The sequence below is a fragment of the Chrysemys picta genome, chromosome 2 (assembly GCF_011386835.1).
Source record: "Chrysemys picta bellii isolate R12L10 chromosome 2, ASM1138683v2, whole genome shotgun sequence".
NCBI lineage: Eukaryota > Metazoa > Chordata > Testudines > Emydidae > Chrysemys > Chrysemys picta.
In genome coordinates, this window is record NC_088792.1 from 72,019,838 (window position 1) to 72,034,667 (window position 14,830).

The 14,830-nt window shown below is 38.4% G+C and overlaps 1 protein-coding gene across 6 annotated transcripts in view; it reads right to left on the bottom strand.

Annotated features, from left to right (window-relative positions):
• Positions 1–14,830, bottom strand: part of ZNF385D (zinc finger protein 385D) — a 604,024-nt gene that overhangs the window by 336,314 nt on the left and 252,880 nt on the right. Inside the window, exon 1 of one of the 6 annotated variants that reach the window (XM_005297062.5) lies at positions 11,019–11,519. The exons of the other annotated variants lie outside the window; for them this stretch is intronic. Coding sequence (XP_005297119.1) covers positions 11,019–11,028 — 10 coding nt within the window. The 5' untranslated portion in view covers positions 11,029–11,519. Of the gene's footprint in view, positions 1–11,018; positions 11,520–14,830 lie in introns of those variants that run through there. 6 annotated transcript variants of the gene reach the window in all.

The window sequence follows — 14,830 nt, forward strand, 5'->3', positions numbered from 1 at the left end:
ATTGTTTAGATCATGGATATTTGTTTCTCACCCTTTGTGCTTTTGATTTTGGGCCCAGGTTTGTCTCCTGCAGTTAGAGTGTATGTGTATACACATACATACATACATATACAGAGAGAGAGAGAGAGAGAGAGAGAGAGAGTCTACTTAAGGTGAATGGTATTTTGAGGTCCCCCTTTCCAGTCTGTAGAGGAATCTGATGTCTGGGTTATTGTATGTTCTGTGAGCCTCAGTTATGTTGCAAAAGAGCCTTTCTGACCTTTCTCTTCCTGTTCAGGCTTGTACTCCAGTGAAAATCACTGCACACGCTGACGACGTAACTGTGTTTATTACTCATGATTGTGATGTCCAGCTTTTGACTGAAAGTCAGCGCTCTTTTGAGCAGGCTTCTTCAACTTACATAAATTGGAGGAAGAGGGACACACTCCTGCTGGGGGCATGGGTGATCTCCCACTCCTGCCAATGAGGCTACTGTGGAGCAGAACTGGCTTTAAAGCACTTCGGAATTATGCTGGGACTGGATGATATTTTGGGTCAGAATTGGGAGGGAGTTATGGAAAGGTTAGAGGAGAGGTCGCAAAGGTGGAACTGGTATTTTCCTCAATTCTTCTTCTGAGGGTGGGTGTTAGTCATTAATAATTTAATTGCCTCTATGTTGTGGCATAAATGTTTAACTGTTTTGCATCTTCCTCCACTCTATTTAGAAAAAGTTCAGAAGATTCTTTTGGACTTTTTCTGGGATGGTTATCATTGGCTGAAGCAGAATATTGGTGTATCTGCCCATTGTGGAAGGGGGTCAAGGTCTCATTGATCTTTTGAGCAGAGTTGCTACTTTTTGGTTACAGTCTCTGCAGAAGCTGGTGTTTGTGGATGAACCTGTTCCTTGGATACAACTGGTCTTTGCTTTTCTTCAGCAGGTAGGGGGGTTGGGTTTTGATAGGGAACTTTTTTGGTGGACTCTGGGTGCCTCAATTTTGAGGTGTTACCTTGTTTTTAATCAAAGCCTTTTTAATTCTTGGAGATTTTTTAAACAGAGGCCACAGGATAGGCAGCGGGAGTTCTCAAGGCTACATACTGAACCCCTTGTTTATAACCCAGCCAGGAGGATTCCAGTCTTATTTCTAGGAGTCTTGTCTCTTCCCTTATTGCAGCAGGTGTAACAAAACTGGTTCATGCAATTGATTTTGCTAATTTTCCCTGGGTCTTAGTGGATATCTTAGCTGTCAAGCTTGGTTTTCATTTCATTCCCTGGATTTCTCGATTTTAATCAGGAGGTGGAATCAGCCTTTCCTGGGAGCAGTATTGCCAGGCTAAACGGTTGCCTCCTTGTGGGAGCCATTCCTGATTATACTAATGTTTTTATTTTCTTGTCTGTTGTTCCTGCTGTGGATTGGGATGTTGACAAGCCGGGCAGCTTGCATGCCTTCAATTCAATGGGCCTTCTGAATTAACTTTTAATAGCTAAGGCCATAAGTCACTGTATATGCTTGTGGAAAAGATTAATCATTTTGAACTCTTGTTGATTATCCCAATATGATATGGAGAAGACAGCTTCTGGGCACGGACTCCAGCCAACCAGCGTGTCAAGCTGCATGCAAGCCACCAATTACGAAGAGGATGGGTGATCTCCAATGGAGAATTCTTCATGGAGGTATCGTCACAAATGTTTTTGTGCATTGTTTGACTCCAGAGAGGTCCATGTTGTGTCACTGTCTTATGATACTGTTTTTCTTACTTGTTCCAGGTTACACCCATTATTTGTTTTACTTCGTGGTATTTCTCAGGTATTGTCCCGTGATTTTTCTCCAACTGTATTTATTTTTGCTATTAAGTATACGTTCACAAATAGATCTATGGTATGCCTTGCAAATTTTATTTTGGGTCAAGCAAAGATGGACATTTAAAAAAAGGAAATGTAAATTATTTGATACTGGGGTTGCTAAAGTTCTTCAGGTTTTTTTAGATTTTTAGTGGTTTTACACCTTCATTTGGAGTTCAGATATTATACTCATAAGCTATTTCGATCAATTTATTCAGCAGTGGGCTATTGGAAATGCACTTTGTACTGTTTGGGATGGGCAATTATTTTTGAATTTGTAATATATTTTCTTCTTTTTACTTCTTGTGTTTATATACTGAGTTTATTAAAAGAATTTTAAAAGTCAAAGACTCAGTAGCCCAAAAATTACACTGCTCTACAGCCAAAATGCTTCTGAAAGAAATGTAGTCAAACTTTACTAATTCTGGGTCACTGAGAACGAAAATGATGCTTAAAATTGTTGATTGGCTCTAGTTTTCAAGATATGCTATTGTCAGTATATACGACCCTTGACTTGGGAATGGCGGAGGATAAATGAGTTATAAAGGGAAGGGATCTCAATTTAAACCAGAAATGACTAAAATACATCTTTGACTGGATCTATGAATAAATCTATGACTGGGTTTGGACAGTACTTGCTTTTTAGGCAAAACAATGAATGATGCAATCTGAAGCAGGTATTGCGTCATACATGATATGAATTGCATCATGTTATTCCTAGAAGTCATGGATGATGCAATCATAACGAAGCTTACATCACTCTGCTGAACAAATTGCCCCATATCAGCTCTAGAAATCATACAGTGTCCTGCTCTCTTATTTGTCAGTGTTTGATTTTGCAAAGGGACACATTTCTGTTTAGCCAAAGTGAGCAGAGATGCCTCGTACTTGTGTGAACAGTGCAGATAACTTCTGCTATGTTTGTGGTGAAGTGACTTTTGCATCACAAAAGCGCAGTATAACCACTATGGTTAAGAAAGCCTATCACCTTTATTTTGGCTGTAAAATTGGAGATCAGGACAAGAGGTGGGCCCCACACATATGCTGCAACACTTGTGCAACAAATCTTCGCCAGTGGTTGAACAGGAAAAGGAAATCTATGCCTTTTGCAGTGCCAATGATTTGAAGAGAGCCAACAGATCATACCAGCATGGTGCCTCCAGTTGGGAAAGGTGTGTCACAGGACCCACATTTTCTCCCATCCTCCTCCTCTGAACCACAACCACAAGGTGAACTGAATGACCTTGTCAGAGATTTGGAACTACCCAAGAGTAAGGCAGAGCTGTTGGGCTCCAGACTACAGCAGTGGAATCTCCTGGCAGATGATGTTAGGGTTTCCATATTCCGTGACCGTCAAAAGGATCTTGTCCCATTCTTCTTCATGGAAGGTGATCGTGTAGCCTGCAACAACATCGATGGTGTGATGGCAGCCCTCAACATCGTTCACGATCCAGATGAGTGGAGACTGTTCATTGATTCATCGAAGACGAGTCTTAAAGCTGTTTTACTGCATAAGGGCAATGTTTTGCCATCAATTCCAGTTGGTCATGCAGTCCATATGAGGGAAACCTATGACAACATGAAACAACTTTTGAGGTGCATAAACTATGACCAACATCAGTGGTAGCTTTGTGGCGATCTGAAGGTTGTTGCTCTCTTGCTTGGTCTGCAGGCTGGATACACAAAGTACTGCTGTTTTTCTGCGACTGGGATAGTCGTGCAAGAGATTCCCACTCCATCAAAAAAGATTGGCCACTCCGACAGTCACTGGAGCCTGGGAGGAAAAGTGTTCAGTATCCACCACTTGTTGAATCAAGGAAGATTTTGTTACCATCCTTACACATCAAGCTGGGTCTGATGAAGAACTTTGTCAAGGCCATTGACAAAACACAAGCAGCTTTCAAGTACCTCCGTGGAAAATTTCCAAGGTGAAGTGAAGCTAAGATAAAGGAAGGTGTCTTTGTTGGTCCTCAGATTCATGAACTTCTTCGAGATGATGCATTTGACCATGCACTGCGTGGCAAGGAATAGACGGCATGGAAAGCCTTCCAGTTAGTGGCAATAAATTTTCTCGGAAACAACAAGGCAGACAACTACAGGTTGTTAGTGGAAAACCTCCTCAAGGCATACAAAAGCCTTGGTTGCAACATGTCACTAAAGAAACATTTTTTGCACTCTCATCTAGATTTTTTTGCACCGAACTGCGGTGCAGTGGGCGACGAGCACAGCGAGCGATTTCACCAGGACATTGCAACAATGGAGAAACGCTATCAGGGCAAATGGAGCCCATCAATGCTTGCAGACTATTGCTGGACAGTGACAAGAGATGCTCCATTTAATGAATACAAGAGACAAGCCAAGAAGCGCCGAGTAGACACTGAATAGGACTAAACTATGTACATAATAGTTTTTTTGCCTTTTGTTTCATAATAAATTTTATTTATATAACCCTTTTGCTGATTTTTAAAGTGTTACATAAACAGGACAGGTGAAATATTATCATGTAAAGCAACCATAAACACATGAAAAGACCTAGGTTTACAATTTATGATTAAAACTCTACTATCTACACAATATACATAGACATAAAATGTAAAAACTTAAATATCTTAGAAACAGTAGCCAATCAGTTGTTTTAACTGTCATATTTGAATTCAGCACATCAAAATACATAATAAATAGCACATTTTATCTCTGAAGCAGACGACTTCTCAAAAATTGTAGACCAGTGTTATTATTTACACAAAGTAGAACAGCTTCACCAGGAGAGACTGAGATACTGATTAATAACCTGATGGTTAGGACACTTTTCTGCCTGATTCAGAGTAGGGCGTTGAACCCAGTTCTCCCATATGCCAAGTGAATGCCCTAACCACTGGGCTATGGGGCTAGCATGCAGCTGTGAAATCTTCCCAATGAAAGTTTCATCAACACATACATTTCCTCAGTGTTTTGGTATTGAAAAATTAGCATTTTCCAATGAAAAATATTTGATTGTAACATTCACAGCGGTTCTACTTTAGTGACTTCATATTTACGTATAAAGGATTAAAAACATTTATAAAAACAAAAAAGTGTGGTGGTACTCCATTTTCAAACCAGAAAACTTCAAAAATGGACTTAGCAAAGAGGGGACGTACCATTATGTTAAAGGAACACGCAGCATGCTAAGCTAGCCAAGGAGCCAACCACCAGGCAGGATAGTCCCCGGGAAGCTTTGCAAAGGCTTATCTTAGAGTGAATCACAAACAGTGAAAATACTTCAATTCCAGTGTATTCTTACTGGTCGACATGAGCCTTATGAACAGGAAACTGGTCAATGAATCACCATCAAAGTGAAGAAAATAAAGCTACCACCTTCAACAAATAGCTTGTCACCAGCCTGGACCCCTTTGGCTGTTCACCAACAACCCCTCATTCTGTAGCAATAGAGACACATTACAGGTAAAAAATCTAGCTAACCCTTTCTATTAAGCCCCTGTGGGAAGTCTGTGCTGATATTAGACCATGATTAGAGCTGTAATACCACCTTGAGGTAATATCACTTTGAACTGAAGTTCCTATCTTTCTTGAGCAAACAGCCATTCAGAACCTTGAAATCTGGCTGTAGTGTTTATTCACAAACTAGTTTGACTCGGCAAATACTTTTGTATACATACTTTCTTTAGCCAGGTGATGAATGAGTTATTCTAGGTTAAACTGCTTCTTGTGAAGTAGGTACCCAAGTTATGAAAAAGCATGTAAATAACTAAAGTATATAATGCATGTTTTATAAGTTTCACTTCAGCTGTGTCTCTGCCATTCATCCTTCTGGATGCCTCACAGATCCCTTTACACCACCCTACTTATTGCATACACAGCCTGCATACTCGCTCTATTTCTCCTACTGTGGTGGAGAAAGAAAGGAAAAGAGTCAGACACCTGACATGGGAGACATCTAGAAACTGTCCTGTCCTTAGCACCCCAACAGTGTGGGAGGATAAAGTACAGTAACAGCACTTTTATGTTTCCTGCAGTCTGTAATAGCTCCAGAGGTGCAGGGAGACGCTCCCGTGAGAAGGGAGTTGGAGACTGAGGAGTAGAGAAAAGAAAGGGTTCAGAAGAGGGAGAGGAACAGCAGAACCTGCCTGGAAACAGCTGTTCCCTAGCTGGGTTTTAAAGAATAAAGGTATGGAACACTTCACCAATTCCAGCAATTTCTTCATGGAAATCTTGTCCTAGTCTATTGCCAGGACAAAAAAAACACTCAGTGCTCTTTCTATCCCCTAACACAGACTTAAAACCTGGATGAACAGGACACAGGAAGTCTGAAGATTCTGGCAATCAGCAGAGTTGATCTGCAACAGCTTTCTCAAAAAGCTTTTCCCAAAACAGGAGATTCAATGCAGGCCAGGAGTTGGCCATATCATTAGTGTGCTGTATTGGGTTTATCAAAGAGGGGCTGCACAATGACTTCCTTACCTCCTAAAACAGAGGTAACAACCCCAAATTACTAATTTAGAGGGACTCAGACTGTCCCCTTTAGAGTTCTCATTTCCCCCAAATAAATAAATCTCTACTCCCTGTGAAACTCCCACCTCCTCAGAGTAGTACTGTACAACTCCACCACCATCACAGAAGAACATCCCCAAACATAGATCTCTCACCTCTCTGGCATAGTGAGAACTAATGTCCTTGCTTGTAAAACATTGCTCCACAAAATGCAAACATCAAATTTCCTCCATAGAGCTCACACCTTCAAAGAAAAAAGAAAAGAAAGAGAACCACCTCTTTCATCTTCTCGCCACCATTAAACTCTTCTTTCTTATTTCAGCAATCTTAATCCTCTTAATCCCAATCGAGCAAATTTTACTCTTAATAATATCCCCTCCCTCTCACTTTTCCATCCACTTTGTAGTAATCCACATCATAATCCATAACCAATAGATTAATATTTTAAGCACCACTCAGATCTTCACTATCCTTTTGTCTACATTTTAACAGGCAACAATTTCCTAATGGAGTTAAGAATGTCAAGAATGGTCGCTTTTGCCTGCAGACGAATAAAATGAAGTATTTATGTCAAATAGATTCCCCAACTTTACTTGCTTAAAAAAAGAACAGACTGTTCTGTGGCCCAGGAAGGTTTAATGAGCTAGATAATGGGTTATTATTAAAGGTTACCCCCCCTTCTAGTGGTCTTGTTGTAGATGGGACTGAGACCCTGCTGAGTATGTTATGGCCAAATCCTTAAATCCTTATTCAATGTTGACCCTATCCTTACATTGACATCAATGATATGTTGATGATGATTTTAGGATTTGGCCTATAGTGGGCAGTATTAAAGGAACACCAGCCTCTTAGGAATCATACTTGGTTTGAAAGTTTCTTACCTACTATAATTACAAGTAACACTAACAGAAAGAGGTTAGAGAGAAAAAGAGCTTCTCTATTTTTTCAAGTTGCTTTCTTTGCTAATTTGACAGGACTTTGAATATATTCGGTTTCACTTTCCCCCTTGCATAGTCAGTCCCTTGTCTCTGTTATATCTGTGTGCCTTAGGGGAGAGTTGCAGACTGCAGTCTCAGAGCACACACCCTTGTGGCATGGCATGGAACTACAGACATTTCAGTTCCCTTCTGGTTCTCCCAATAACTTTTCTACAGCTCAGAATAGGGCAAGTAACATCCCCCTTTCCTTAGGGTCTAATTTATCATTTTTTTTTAATATAGACTCTTTTGAGCCTTCAGGTCCAAACCTTCCTTTTGAGGGTCTCCAATTCACTTTGCTCCAGGGCTTCAGGTACCCAGTACCCTCACTCCCACCAGTTCCTTCTGACCTGTGGAGTTCTGCCAGTCCCACTGAAGCTCCTGGCCTCCCTGGAGAGTCTTTCAAATAGGTGTCCTGCTCTGGTCCCTGGACACTCACACTTTTTTTCCTTTGGGTTCAGGGAACTCACAACCCTCCTTCCTGGGGCTGTACTGTGATTCAAGCAGACTTCCCTAGCCCAGCAGTTCAGATCCCCATTCCAGGGACCTGCTCTCCTGATTCTATGCTCCAAGCACAGACTTTGACTGTCACACACACCCTCCTCCCCAGTCACCTCACAGCTTGGTTTTATCCTGTCATTCAGGAGGTAGCCATTTTATTAACACCTGGCCCCCATTCCCAATTTGTCTGCTGATCCCTTGAACATCTGTTTTCTTAAAGTGACCATGTAATGGAACTGGGGCTGGCCAAGCCCCACTGGCCTTTAATGGGAACAAAATCATCCTGGTACAAGAAGAAAAAAATTAAAAAAACAAAAGTAAAATGTGAACTATGTCAAACTGACAGTGGGATACAAAGAAACTACTTTAAACTTCGTTTTTCAAATTAAGTATAGTTCAAATGTGTCCCTCTGGAACATAGTCATTTAAAGGGATAAAATGAAGTGGCAATATTTTATGGACTGCTATGTAAAATGAGAAGGTGTTTATCTGAAGAGGAACAGTCTATGCCCACAGTGTCACAATAATAGTTTCTAAGATGGTAGGAGCTTCTACTGCCAATTTTTTGGCCCACAAACACTCTAATGTGAGCACAAACTTCATTTGTACATAAGAATCAGATAATTTTGTTTGAAAATGTAATCCTAAAGGCTTGTTCACATTTGAATAAACTCTTGTCTTAGAGCACTATTTAGTATTCCTTACTCACTTGTTAATCCTCAAAATGCCTACTGAACTCAATGGGAGTTTGAGTGACTAAAGAATGCTGAACAGGGCCCTTAGAGACTGTTAAAAATACTCTGTACAAGAAATTATTACAGGTTATGTTTGCTGCAAGGCACTGTGTTTGTTTTTCTATTATTATGAGGAGAAATCAACAAGCAAAGCTTACACCTTTCAAAGGAATGATGCAATGATGCCTTCAGTAAATGCATGTAGCGATAGAGGTACATCTATCATGATTATTGGTTTATCAATAGTATTCTTGATGTACTGTTTTGTACATGGACTTTTAAAATGCAAAGCATGCCAAAAAACATTTGAAAGGAATAGGGAAATCAACTACTTGCTGAATTCCTTTTAAACATAAATGTACACACAGGCTTGCATGGCTTTAAAAACTATAATCTTATTTCATTTTAGTAAGTCTTGCTTATTTTCCCCCTCCACATTTTAGTTTAGAGAGTAAATAATAATCCTGGTTCCACTGAAGTGGGAGGAGCTTGCTACTGACTGAAATAGGGCGAGGATTCATTCCAGGTTCTTCCAGGTGAGTAGCCTGGTTTTTCAAATTGCTGAGTTACTGTAGCTGGCAGAAATAGACCACTGTAGCACAACTTTGGAAAGTGGCATGTTGTCTAGAAAGCCAATAAAGTGTCATATCTTTAAAAAGAAGTAATTCTATCCACTTGAGACTTAAACAGCTTTTCTAAGAAATGAATGATATTATTTCTATTTTATTGGGGGGGAGGGGAGGGGAGGGAAGAGAGAATCTGAGGTGAGCATGACACTTCCATTTGTTTCCTTTTCTATATAACTATGCATGAGTAATGGTCTCTTTTAGGCTCTGATCTACATTACAGTTTCCAGTGAGTCAACCTTCCGTCCTATAAAATGATACAAATAGAATTCAGGGAAATCATCTACAAGCCACTGTAGTTGTTTAAGGACTTAATAACTGTGAGTGATTATTTGTAACTATGTGTATGCATGCAAATTCAAAGACAACATAAGCAAGAATATAATTTGTTTCTTGATTTATGATATTTTCTGGCAGTGCTTCAACATACAATGCATATATGGGCAACTGGGACATCAGGTATGCAGAGTTGCTGACAGCAGTATGGTCTGTGGTAACATGATTTCTTTAATAAAGGATAGTGTTAAGTCAAATCTATCAAAAGTTATCTCTACTTTAATATTTCAAAATGTCAAAGACACCACCAAAAACACTCTGGGAAAAATAATAAAACTTTGCTCTAAAATTTCTGTTTATTGGTATATATTTTACTAAGAAATTGCTTTATAAATCTTGAACTTATGGTCTACAATTCAGGTCACACTTGTTTTGCTCACTCTCTTAAAAGCATCATTCTCGCAAAAATGTTTCCTTGGAGTTCTCAGTATTTTTCTAGGTAATTATTTTTGTCTCTATTTCCTGGTAGAGTGGTTGAGTTATATTCTGGGCATATCTGTGGAATGCAAACACAGCAAACATGCATAGCACACCAAGAGGAAAAAATATCAAAGAAAAAGATTCAATTTGCTGCTGATGAGCAGTATGATTAATAAATTCAGTGATGTAGCAATCTTCTTTTAGTGACTATTACCATTTATTCATTAGAGTCACTCTTCTGAATGTATATATGTACTGGATGAGTGACCTGTATTAATTTATCAAATGTAGAGTTTAACATGTATCATTCACCTTCTGAAAGCATTATTCCATAAAACTAATTTACGTTTGCTGGTTATCAGTAACGTTCCTGGGGAATTTTATGTGTCCTGAAATTTTGGGAAAGTGATGATATTGGTGATAATACAGTATAAATACAAAAAGAATGCCATCATATGTACAGACAATATAAATCTTACATTAACTATACTAACATATAAAACTCAGTGCTGAAGTACCTCTATTTCTCAGCCAAATTTAACCTTTGAAGTGATTATGATCCAAATAGCTATTGTACTGTACACAATAAGAATTTGTATACTACAGTTGTAGCTTTTACTAACAAATCTGCCCAATCTTCCTTCCCAGATTCAAGTAGACAGTCAGGAAAAGAAAAAGTAAACACATCTAACAGAAATTTAAGCATGGCAGGTTAATGCAACGTGGTGGTCACAGTAAGCCCCTGAAAGACTGGTCTATTTTGTTGCATATAGAAATACAAAGAATTATTAAACAGTGTTACATTCCATGACAGAGACAATGATTGTGTTGAAAATTCAATCAGGTTTCCTTGTCAGTCTAATAATGAGAATTTTAACATGCTCCTGCCAAAAATCAGTGAAGCATAGTATTGCATTCAACAAACAGACTAAAGCTAGAATCTAATTCTCTGGCTCAGAACAGAAAATATCTTAACTGTTACACTTTGGTTTATTTTTGTCTGCATCCTATACTGAATGAGTTAAGAAAAATAACATTAAAATGGATTAATGAGGAACTATATATTTTTCAAATTCCTGTGCTTTTCTTTTTAGAGTCTAGCACATTAACTTACCCAACAGCATTGCACTCACTGCTAATGAAAAGAAAGCAGGCAGTACAAATCTTCTTAAGCCTCCCGTGGCAAAAAAACTATTACAGAAATGAATAGAAGAAAGTCTCTTGAGCCTTTCCTTTGCCTGCTTGTTTTACAAAAGGCAGTTAGGATCACACTGAGAAGTGTCAAAGCTGAATAAACCACTAGCAATTGGGTGTATACCCTTTGGGCAGTTAGTCCTTCATAGATGATGATTCGACTTTGTCCAAAAACCAATATGTGAGAAACAATGCAGAATCTACGAGAGACTGTAGCCAAGCTTAAAACTGTAGACAAAGAAACAGTTTGCTTCTAAAGGTTTGCAAGGGAGGGCTTGTCACAGAACATTAATTCAGGCAGCCTGAAATTACATCAAACCAGTGCATCTAAATACTGTTAATCTGCAGCTTTTCTCGATGCATTTTAAGAGCAGTTCAGCTGCAGTGTGGTGGAGCCTCTGGGCTTATAGTGTAGCTTAAGAACATGGGAGCTGTCTGCTCTCTCATTTCACATTAAAATGCATACTTAGCACTTAGAAAAGCATGTTGCAAAATATATTTTTCTCATGCTATGTTAGGAGCTGCAGCTGAGCATCTAACACTGGATTTTAAATAGTATGATTTAAAATTACTCTCTATATACTGTACATGTACTTTTATCTAAAGGAAATGAGTTTTAAAATGATAAAATATGGAGAATTCTCTTTTGAAGATACCATATACAGTATATTGGAGCCTGCCAATGAAATAGCTAAAGAAGAACATTTATTGTAATGGGTATTGTTAGGAAATAAAATAGAATTTTTTCAAACTTGAATTTTCATTTAAACTTTTCTTATATAAATTTGAGTCTCTTTAAACTATAATACCTGACTGGAAAAGCAAAATTTGGAATGAATAATTTTCCTTAGCATTTTACTCTACATACACACTGAGCATTTCTATTCTTAAGTGATTTGAAGTTTAATCCAACACAAACTTTAAAACAGATTTTAAATATTGGCTATGTTTCCTTTAATAAAAACAGGAATCCCTGTACAGCACATGGAAATCTGGGCTTTGAGTAGTGATAAATATGGTAAGTACTAACATCTATGAAAATGAAAGAAAATTCCACTTGATGGTAATGAGCTCCCCATCCCCCAGTCTTTCCTTTTGGCCATTCTCCAGCTTCTGAGAGCATCCATTAGAGATGATAAATTTCCAGCTTTCAAGTTTCAAATTGTTCTGAGGCTGCAGAATATAGAGACAGCATGCATAGATTTAGCATATTGGTTAATATGAGATGGGTCTGAGCCAAAAAGGATGGGCACAATGATGGTCCAAGTCATTTTTTTCATTTTACCATGGAATATATTGAAAGATTACTCACGGTGACCCTAGAGACCGACTGGGCTATGGGCTAGTGTGTAAGGATAGCTTGGGCTCCTTCATGGCTCAATACTAATGCTTCCTTGCCCTGCTGAGCAGGGCTCTAAGCCATTCCTGTAACACTGGCACCCCTTTGTGTCAGTTTGAATGCAATTGTCTGTAGGGTTTTGCATTCACAATTTCCATTTCTCTACTTCTTTTATAACTCTTCCCTATACGTTACCTTAACTTGTAGTTTAGAAAGGTGCTATGCACTTTTACAAAAGTAGCATGTGCAGGACACCAGGTCATGGAGAGAGAAACATTCATCTGCCTCCTCAATTGTCTTTGTTATATTGAGTGCACATTTACCGATGAAAGGCCTGATCCAAAAAATAGTGAAGTTAATGGGAGTCTTTCCATTGATTTCAGTGGATTTGGGGTTAGGTTCTAAAATTGACTGTTGATGCCTGGTTAACTGGCGGTGTACTGCACAGTGAAAATATCAAGTAAATTATCCTTGCCAGGCGGCCCTCACTGGCTGCTTCCAAATATTTATTTAATTTATTATTTATTTTGTTGGGTTTCTACCACGACAAAAAGGGGTTTTAAGCATCACTGACAAAAGTTAAATAGACAGAAATTACATTAAATCCCATCAGGTGACAGAATTGAACCTCCTACTAAACATAAACCTCCCTATGCAGATAAAATTCCCATACTAGCTTTGGGGTTACTAGCTTTGCTGAAGAGTCTCTTTTCACTTGTTTGTTTCTGTCTTTTCTGGCCATGGATACAATTGCTATGATCACATGCAAAACACTTTTGAGATGCAGGACGTCATGAAGGTTTTATTCCAGCAGCAACATATGCCACAGTACTTGAAACATCTGGGATAATGCAGTTGATTAGCACTCTGAGTTACACTGGCTTTTTTCTACATAGTATTAGGCCACCATTATACCCTCATTTATTATTACACATGTATTCATTTTTAACTGAATTTCCCATTAGATCAATTTATTCAGACACATGTAGAGTTAAACAGCCAAGAATCACCAAATAGTTAGTCAAGGTGGGCCAGATACTTATTTGGTGTAAATGGGTATTGCTCCATTGAATCTGTGAGGTTTCTGTTCCTGGAGCCATTTATCCTAAAACAGAGCCCTTTACACCAAGCAGGTCTCTTTAAAAGTAAGTTAACTTTACAGGCCCTCTACTTTAAAAAAAAAAAAACAAAAATTCTCAGCACGTCCTTGTGGAAGAACAGCTTTGGAATACAATGTGCTATGGAGCCTTTAGTACAGTAGTACAAAAGAAGCTTTTGTGTATATAGAATAATCAGAATTTTAGTTTTTAATATTCATAGTACCGAAATAAAGGAAAATATGAAAAAATAAGAGATCAAAGCTGTTTCAACTCTAGGTTTCTATAAATATGCAGGTGAAGCATTTGAATATTAGGAAGTAATAGATTTAGATTTAATACAACAAAATTATGGTGGGGCAGTACTATACAAATAGAGCTTGACAAAATTTTCCATCTAAACTTGTTTCCAGTTCAAAATGGTGTCCTTCCCTCCCCCCCCAAAATAAACATTCTTTTCCTCCTAAATGTTCCATTTTTCAATGAAAAATCAACCCTCCCCCAAAATTTAGGTTTTGACAATCTAAAAATGCATTATATATCAAAACCCAAGCTGTTTTTCAGTTTGTAGTTCAAGTTTTTTTCATTTTTTAAAAAATTTTCTTTCAAAACTGATGGCAGAATGTAGCTACCATTTTCCAATCAGTTCTAAACATAGATGATGAAAGCATTTTTCAAAATGAAAAACAAACATTCCTAAGATATTTTATACAAGTAAATAATTGACAATGGTATCTGCAATTCTAAATCAACTACATCACACTCTTGCATGGTTGCAAGAGCAACAAGTGAAAGTTTGGTGGCCACATCTTTCTACTAGGCCTCTATATATCAGCATTAACCTGTCAAGCTACATGAGTTTTCCCCATGAACCCTGGAATCCACATGCTACACAAACTCTCTTTTTCATGAGATTCCTAATAATCATGGCCTGCCTTCCAATCAGTCTAGATAACTAGGTCCTTCTGTTTTATGGCAACATAAAATTATCCCAAGCTTGAGCAGCTGTATCGGCACCAAAGGGCACAATTTCCTGGGTTCTATCAATACAACACCAGTGAATGAACACAGCTGTACCAAATGTGTCCTTAAACCACTTTTACATCCCTTCTTGGATGTCAACTGGTAGAGTTGCCCCAGCCCTAATGCCAGGGCAAATTGTTTCAGGATTAGTCCAACTAAGGAAATGGGGAACCAATAGGAAATGCTTTCTTCTAAGCAAAAATCCATCCTACACAGAAATTATTTCCAAATCTGTAGATTGGTATTTTGTTAATTTAATTAATGGCAAAGCCA